Here is a 9,328-nt window from a genome sequence, read left to right as displayed (position 1 = left end):
AAAGACAAAAGACACAAAAAAAAAAAAAAAAAAATTCCCCTCCTATGTATGGTCTAACACTTGCTGGCTGATTGACTCTCAGGCTGGAATTACAGTCTAGTAACCAGATGGTCACCTAAGTAGCTTCAAATTGTGATACGTGCTATGAAGGAAGTAATGTGGTCTGTGATGGATATATTTGACTTGACTCTCAACTCTACCACAAGAAAAATAACCATGCAAGTGTTATTATGAAGAACTATTCACATGGTTACACTGTTAGGAACCTATAGGAAGGGGTAGGGACTTGGGTAAACTGGAGAGTGAAATCCCCATCTCAAGGGGCAGTTACAACTTATACCCATCTGAGAATACAGGATAAAACTTCCCATTTCCCAGAAGTTCCTGAAATATGGAATTGTATTAAAATACAATAGTTTTATTGTCAATTAAAAAATATAATCAATTAATTAAAATATGATTTAAAACACTGTATAGGTCAAATGAAACATATCTGTGGCTAGATGCATTCTACAGTTTTCAACTTCTGGTTTAAATGTCTAGCTTAGCATTTGCTAGAAGACCTATTCCTTGGAAGGCATACCCTACTCAGACAGCTAATAGCTATGTGCATAACCAAGTTTGAGAAATACTTGGTTAAACAGAGTGAAACAGGCATGCTTGCTGCAGGACTTCTCAGAGCCTTTAGAAGGCTAACGTTCATTGTGAATCTTCAGGAAAAAGTATTAAGCAAGTAGTATTTTCTGAAATTATTTGATGCTGGAGCCCTATTTCTAGGTCCATCTCATTGTCTAAGTACATCCTCAGAACTATGGAAGTCATCTTAAAACCATGAGGGCCATGCCTAGGAACGAAGGCAATACATAGAAGATGCCAGTGAAGAAAGACTAAGCATCCAGGGGCTAACCTCCCCTACCTCTGTGGTTCTTATTAGCCATGAGAAATAGTGCATTCTCCTCTTAACCAAACTGCTTCCAGGGGCTAACCTCCCCTACCTCTGTGGTTCTTATTAGCCATGAGAAATAGTGCATTCTCCTCTTAACCAAACTGCTATTAATGAGGTGTTTTGCATGTGTGTGTTTTTTCTTGCAGCCAAAGTAAAAATGATATACAGCTGTACCTCAGTGTCCATGGGGGATTGGTTCGGGACCTCCCGCAGATACCAAAATCTGAAGATGCTCAAATCCCTGATATAAAATGGTAAAGAATTTGCTTTTAACCTCTGCACCTTCTCCTGTATACTTTATATCATATTAATGAGGTGTTTTGCATGTGTGTGTTTTTTCTTGCAGCCAAAGTAAAAATGATATACATCTGTACCTCAGTGTCCATGGGGGATTGGTTCGGGACCTCCCGCAGATACCAAAATCTGAAGGTGCTCAAATCCCTGATATAAAATGGTAAAGAATTTGCTTTTAACCTCTGCACCTTCTCCTGTATACTTTATATCGAAACACTGTATAGGTCAAATGAAACATATCTGTGGCTAGATGCATTCTACAGTTTTCAACTTCTGGTTTAAATGTCTAGCTTAGCATTTGCTAGAAGACCTATTCCTTGGAAGGCATACCCTACTCAGACAGCTAATAGCTATGTGCATAACCAAGTTTGAGAAATACTTGGTTAAACAGAGTGAAACAGGCATGCTTGCTGCAGGACTTCTCAGAGCCTTTAGAAGGCTAACGTTCATTGTGAATCTTCAGGAAAAAGTATTAAGCAAGTAGTATTTTCTGAAATTATTTGATGCTGGAGCCCTATTTCTAGGTCCATCTCATTGTCTAAGTACATCCTCAGAACTATGGAAGTCATCTTAAAACCATGAGGGCCATGCCTAGGAACGAAGGCAATACATAGAAGATGCCAGTGAAGAAAGACTAAGCATCCAGGGGCTAACCTCCCCTACCTCTGTGGTTCTTATTAGCCATGAGAAATAGTGCATTCTCCTCTTAACCAAACTGCTATTAATGAGGTGTTTTGCATGTGTGTGTTTTTTCTTGCAGCCAAAGTAAAAATGATATACATCTGTACCTCAGTGTCCATGGGGGATTGGTTCGGGACCTCCCGCAGATACCAAAATCTGAAGGTGCTCAAATCCCTGATATAAAATGGTAAAGAATTTGCTTTTAACCTCTGCACCTTCTCCTGTATACTTTATATCATGTCAAGATTACTTATAATACCTAATAAAATGTGTAATGCTATGTAAATAGCTGTTATACTGTATTGTTTAAGGAATAGTGACAAGAAAAGTCTGCACATGTTCAGTGCACATCCAATTTTATTTTTTTCAACTATTTTCCATCTGTGGTTGGTTCAGTCTGTGGATGTGGAACCCACAGGTACTGGAGGACTGACTGTATTACTAATCCCTACGTGATAAGTGTATCAATCCCTAATAATAAGTATACTCAAACTCCATCATGCTGGAAGACCATTTGATCTGTTTCATAACTCTTTATTTCTAAGTTTCTGAAGATTGAGAAAACATACTGTTTTATTTAGCCTCACTACTACTGATGCCTATATCATCTTCCACCCTCGTAACAATGCCTAGGGCGGGTAGCATCTTCCTTTTGAGGAAGAAAATACAAAATTTTAAAATGATCGAGTGTAACAGCCTTTGGCAAGATGGATCTTTATTCCAGTTCTACTACTAATTAGCTGTGTGGCCTTGAGCAGGTAATTTAATATCTCTGAGCCCAAGTTTCCTCATCTGTTCAATGGCAATAAAAATATCCACCTTTCTGTGTTGTTTTAAGAACCAAAGCAGATAATGTATGCAAAACACTTACTACACAGCCTAGAAATAACAAATGATTAAAAGGTGGGGAAATTATTATTTGACTCAGCCATACAGCTATTTAGTGGTAGAGTCTGGACTCACACTCAGGTCACTTGGGCTCCTAACACTTCCACATCACTTCTGCTGCTGTAAACATTCATATCAAATGTTTCTTAGTGCTGAATGCATCAAAATTATAGTGTTACAGCTGAAGACCTTGCTTACTCCAAAACTTGTATAATTTAAGATATTTTCTCTTTGCACTGAAAAAGTCTTTTGGGTGGGTAGTTCTCTTTACCAGTTTATAATTCACTTGGCCTTTAAATATGCAATTAGGTGATTCTTTTTTTTTTTTTTTTTTCATTTTTGAGATCAATTTGATACTTCCAGTTTTTCTTATGCTACCATTATTGAATTGCATACCCTCAATTAATATTATTCAGTTTTACACAAGTTGTGACCTTATTGTTTAAGTTTCAAATAATTGGTAAAATGAGTAATGCTGTGCATTTAAAAGTACGGGCTTTGGAGGTGAACAATGCTGGCTTTGCCACTTTTTAGTTGTGTGACTTGAAGTAAGTGACTTTGTATCTCTATACCTTTGATTTCTTTATCTGTAAAGTGGTAAAAATATAGGAATTCCCACATAAACTTTAATGGTTTAATGAGATGATTCCCTCAAAGTGATTTCATCATAGAATTTGACTTAACCTATAGTATACAAAAAAATCCTAGAGATTTGTGTTGTCAGAAACCACCATGAGTGAGAACCTCTGCTCAGCTTCATGGGGAACTGGGCACTGAAGGTGAAGCAAACTTTTGACAAATGGAGAAAGAGATCCAGGGGGAACTACTGGGAAGCAGACATCTGCACAGGTCATATGTCGGCCATGACTGAAGAAATTTAAGGGAATAGTGGGAAATGCAGTTAGAAAAATAGGCAGAGGAAAGGCTGTCGAGACCCTTAAATGTCAGACAAGGAAACTGAGGCCTGTGGGCATGGATGACTGAAGAAATTTAAGGGAATAGTGGGAAATGCAGTTAGAAAAATAGGCAGAGGAAAGGTTGTCGAGACCCTTAAATGTCAGACAAGGAAACTGAGGCCTGTGGGCATGGACGTTATTGTTTCAAAAATAATTTTACAACTTCTGTACCCTTTTCACCCAAGTTAGGACTTGTGCCTTTGGTTATGTATCTCTCAAATTAGATTCAGTTGTGCTATCTCTGTGAGTTTTGGTTGAGGACTATGGAAGGGAAAGGTAAGAAGACTGAAAGGTGGAGTAGTAGACTGGGAGAAAACCCATACAACAGCTAGCTTTTCTTTTTACCAAAATGCAATTTCTCTGTGCTTTACATGGCTCATCCCATTTAATTTTCACGAGTGCAAGTAATGTGAAAGTGTGGTAGACACTATTATTGTCTCCATTTTACAGATAAGGAAACTGAGGATCAGAGAGGTTAAGTAGCTTTCCCGAAGTTACATAGCCAATAGGTGACAGAGGCAGAGTGGAAACCTAGGCTACTTGACTGCAATGCTTCCATTTAATCCACTCCTTAATATCATGCAGAAAAGGACTCTGAAGACCTTGATTCTTTAATTCTAGCTCTGCTACTAAATAGCAGTGGCAGGATGAGTTGTCATTAACTGGGCTGGGAATCCTCTGAATTAAACCAATGGGCATTTTGTTGATCTTGCTGTTACACAGTGAATGAAGAGTCCAGTTTTGTGCACATTGAGGCTGAGATGCTCAGGGAACATTCAAGTGGAGATGTAGAAATTCGGACAGACATTCAGAAGAGGAGGCGGCTAGATATTTATGTCTGGACTTCAGGGGTACATCTAGGCTAAGATATAAACTTGGGACTTGTCAGCATGTAGCTGTATTTAAACCCTTGGGACTGGGGGAGATCTTCAAGGAAAGGAGTGTAGTTAGAGAAGATGTAGCAGACCTGAACCCTAGGGAACTCCAACACTTGGAAGATAATATCCTGCAGAGGAGATTAAGGAAGAGTGGAGGGGGGTGGGAGAACTTGGAACCAGGTGAGGAAGATGTTTCAAGAAGGGCCCTGTTTCGGATTCAACTGAGACCAGATTTAGTAGCACAAGAACTGAGACTTCTCGAATTTGGCAGCTGGGGTGAAGGGTAGGGAAAGGTGCAACATCACAGCAACTTTGATAAAAGCCTGAATGGAGCGTGTTCAAGAGAGGAAAAGAGAGGAGGAAGCAAAAACCCTGAGCAGCGGTGTTCATACCCAGAGACTGAGGCAATACAGGAACCAATGCCCTCATTACAGAGTCCCTTTACCAGAGATGTCTCTTATTATATTTTATGCTCCTTGAAGGACTAAGAATGTGATTTATCCTTCAAATGCCTGGTACAAAGTTGGTGTGTAAATAACAATTGCAGAATTCAATTAAATTTTTAAAAGAAAATGAACATGCTCCTTAAATCTTATGAAACATGCATAGCAACACTTTAGCACTTCCACAGCACAAAGATATCCCCAAAAGTACCATGTTGATAACAGAAATTCACTGGCGTTTTATTCAACCAATGAAGGTCAAATTTCCATTATGCGATCATTTATTTGGGGGAAGAATCTTTTAAATGCATATCTTATAGCTCTGGTTCAGTTGTTGAGGGACAGGGAGAATCTCATCCCTGCCAGCACGTTGATTCGTGTGAATTGCAGCTCAGTGAAACCCTTCAGGCATATAATTTATCTTTTCTTTGGCTTATGTAGTAAATGCTTCATTTATTCATGAATTCTTGCCTTGTTTTAATTATGCTATGCTCTGAATGTAGTTTTCTAAGGCACAAAAATAAGACTGTCGTTCTGAAAACACAGAAGATTTGTGTTTCCCCTAGAATGAAATGGTGGTATCTTTATCCCAATTCACAGCTCTGCGGGTTTGTGGCTGGAATTCCAATCTAGCAAGGAGCTTGCAGTGAAAGTGGGGGAAGGGACTGTGGAGTGGGGGAAGGGCAGCTGACACGGCTGAGCCCAAGGCATAATTTACCCGAAGAATTCTCAATCAATACATTGACCTCCATCTATGTATAATGTGGTACTCCCACCAAGAAAGCCATTGATTGAGAAGTTTTATTCATGTTACTTTCTGAGAGAGCTGGATTCTCTCATCATACTCACAGAACAATTGTGCCCCCTGCCCTTCACCATCCCCCCAAATACAGAACTGTGCAGCCGGGGATCAGATGAAAAATTTTAACCATCAGAAGACTGTGTTTTTTTGTTTTGTTAAAAATCCTTGCAGACATATATACACATTTACAGGCTGAAGGAAAAGTGGCTATTTCATAATTTTTCTCTGTTTTATGTATATATAGTACAGAGTTGACACTCAATATTTCAAATTCCAAGGATACCACCAACAAAAAAGGGAAACTGTAGTGTAACAAAATCAGATGCAGATTTCACTGGTGAATCCGAGGGAACTAATTCATTTATTCAGAAAGGAAGAAGACAAGTTATGATTTTGGGGTCTTCCGAGAGATAACTTCAAACAAAATATCACCCATGGGTTCACCTATATTAGATACCTGCCATGTTCCCAACACACACCCCCGTCTTCTGTTGCACATCTCATTTTGGAACTCATTTCCCTCCAATGGAGGTGCTGTCTCCAAGAGTTGTTTGTTTGTTTGTTTGTTTTTAATAAAGGAAGCTGAGTTAATAAAGCACAACTCAAAAGCTTTTCCCCACTTTTTCTTAGACTAGGAACGGATGTAACGTAGAGGGCTTTTATGGTTAAATACAAGGGTCTGGTGTCAGATGCTGAGCTGGTTTACTTAATTAAGATGGGGATTTGGATGAGCAACTAGACATCTGTTCAAAGATGGGTAAAGCACAGTCCTTCATTGTCTTCCCATAAATAACTCAATCTTTTCCTAACTCAGGCAATGATTGCCTTGATGCCCATGCAAAAGAAACACGCGATTATTAAAAAAAAAAATCATGACCTCAGAATGGCTGTAGGAGCCCATGACCAATAATGAGAACTCAACAAGGGTTTCCCTGCTCAGGGAAAAGTAGTAAACAGTTTCTCAAATATTTATGAATATTGATGACCTGTTTATAGTCCCCAGACTGATGGAATGCTCCCTGGACCAGCTAGGCCAATTCTCCTCATGTCTGGGCATCCTCCCCAACACTGGCTGCCCAGCAGGGCACCTGGCACCCTGCGTGGCAATCGCAGGTTTATTTATTCACTTTCTTTCTCTTGATAAACAGCAAACCCCACGAGGGCAGAGACTCTATCTTTTGTCCCCCACTGTGGCCTCACCTGTGCCTGGTGCAGGGTCACACTCAGTAAAGTATGGATTCTGGATGCATTTGAAGACTTACTTTTGAACTACGCAGAAAGCTATTCAATCAGTTCCTTGAACTGGTGCATTTTGAGAAACGGGCATTTGAAGGGGAATTATTTAAACTTCTAAAAGAAGTTTTGAAAATAAGCTCTTTCAGTCAAAATTTATAGAGCCTAATTATTTTTTCTCAATTTTAACTGTCCGGAGTTTTCAGCTGGTGTCTAACATTCACAATATAGTCTTTGATGCCACCTGGATGCGTTAAAACCACAGATTAATGTGATACTCACTTTCCTTAAGGAAAATAATTTATGTATGGTGCTTAGAAGAGAGCCTGACATATTGTAAAATGTTCAATAAATGACAGCCAGTGTTATTGTTAGCATCTTGGTGGTACATAGTTACATCATTAGTAAGACAAAGATATTGATAACAGTGATACACACCATATCATAAAAACCTGAGCCCATCTAATTTTTTCCTGGCTCTAAACTCAACTAGAGGCACTTAACTTTATTCCCAAGTTTTGAAAAATGTTGTTATTTAAAAGTCTGTTAACCAAGGAAACAGATGCCTTAAAAATATATCAGCGTTTATTTCCTTTATTCAAGGAGTTCTTTTTCTGCCTAAAAATAAACAAGCTTTCTGGAGGTTAAAAGTAAATGCTCTTTTTAACGGCAAACAGGGCTTGCCTTTTTTTTTTTTTGCTCAGGAAAGAAAGCAATGGAGTCAAATCTAATTTTTACCAAGGTATTATTCTCACTTGATGGAAAATAATTAGTATATAAAAGAGTCTGCCTAGAGCTGTAAAAGCTATCTATTCAAACCCTCATCTTAGTGTAAAAGATAGCAAAAGATCAACCCAGGCTATTAACAGTAAGGAACAAAATGTGTTCCAACTAAATCCTGTAACCATACAGTATGTCGAACAAGCTGCTGAGACGAGGCACAGTATTTAAATCTTTTAGGATTCATTTTTATTCCACTAATGCCTTCCGCTGCAGACTCCATAGATCATAAATGCGACCTGTCTACCACTGCCTTTGATAAATGGAAGGACGAATTCATCTGTATGTAACTCACCTCCTCTTTTCTTCTACATAAAACAGACACCACAGCTGTTATTGTTTTTCCAACAGATGTGTCTGCCCACAGAAACATCAGGGAGACACCGCGCTACAGTGTGCTATTTGTACTGGAGGGGTCAATGGCTTGTTACCTTGTCTGGGGCTCTGTAGGGCAACATCTGTGCAGGGCTCTCACCCCAGAAGTGCCCCCTGAGCATGCATTCAGACGCAAATGGATTTGCTCACTTACCTGCCCTGCGGGGACATCATCAGGCTGCCCTGAGACTCCAGGAATCTCATTGGCCTCCTCTTGAGGTTCTGCACTCTTGGTTTCTTGTGGACTGTCAACTGGTGCCTTTTCCCGTCCCTTGTCCAGTTTGAAGAATTTTTCAAAAAAGCTGGAGTCCTTGGACTTGGAGGGGACTGCTTCTCCTGACTCAGGTGGGAGAGGCGCTGGGGCCCAAATGGCAGCAAGGGCCTGGTCTTGGGCTGGGCTGGGCACTGGGGTTTTATTGGCAGCGTGCTCTGGTGCAGCTGCTCCAGGAGGCGCCAGGCTCTCACTCGGGGCTTTGTTTTCTGGAGCTGTATGGGAGCTGACATCAAGCCGCACTGATCCAGTGGATGAATCCGTGGCTTGGTCTCCAGTACGTCCTGGTACAGGCCGAGAGAGTGTCAAGAAAAAACGAGATTTAGCAGCTGGTGCCTCGGGTTTGGCCTCTTTGCCAAGACTCTTTCCATTGGCATCTGGAACAGTTCTTATCTCCACTGTCTTGGGGGAAGAAGAGGCCACATTATTCTTCTTGACACTTATTCCCAAATCAACTGTAAACACAAACATAAACAATGGTTATTCAACCAAACCAGGAAATTCAAGGATTAATAATGGACTCCAAATGTTTTATATACAAAGGCCATAATGCAAACTGGGACTGTGTCATTTTCCATTTGCTCTGCAAGGCAGAAGCTAGCTATCTAGACGTCTGCTGACCCTGCTCTGCTTGGGAGAGGGGGGCAGAAGGTTGGTGAGGAGCGAAAGCCAACGATTGGAAAGTCACCAGCTGCCAGGCGCTGTACTTCAATGTGAGTCATCATTTTTTATCTTCACGGGGATCCTGTAGAAGATACTTCTATGATTTCAACTGGAAGCC

The 9,328-nt window shown here is 40.2% G+C and overlaps 1 protein-coding gene across 1 annotated transcript in view; it reads right to left on the bottom strand.

The window, feature by feature from the left end:
- Window positions 1–9,002, bottom strand: part of BCAS1 (breast carcinoma amplified sequence 1) — a gene marked incomplete at its 5' end in the record, with an annotated part of 81,555 nt that extends 72,553 nt beyond the window's left edge. Inside the window, one exon of the mRNA XM_008572226.1 lies at window positions 8,431–9,002. Coding sequence (XP_008570448.1) covers window positions 8,431–9,002 — 572 coding nt within the window. The remainder of the gene's footprint in view (window positions 1–8,430) is intronic.
- Between the last annotated feature and the right edge of the window lie 326 nt (window positions 9,003–9,328).

Source organism: Galeopterus variegatus, unplaced genomic scaffold, assembly GCF_000696425.1.
Source record: "Galeopterus variegatus unplaced genomic scaffold, G_variegatus-3.0.2 Scaffold765, whole genome shotgun sequence".
NCBI lineage: Eukaryota > Metazoa > Chordata > Mammalia > Dermoptera > Cynocephalidae > Galeopterus > Galeopterus variegatus.
The sequence above is the reverse complement of the archived record's forward strand: the minus strand, read 5'-3'. Positions and strand labels throughout refer to the sequence as shown.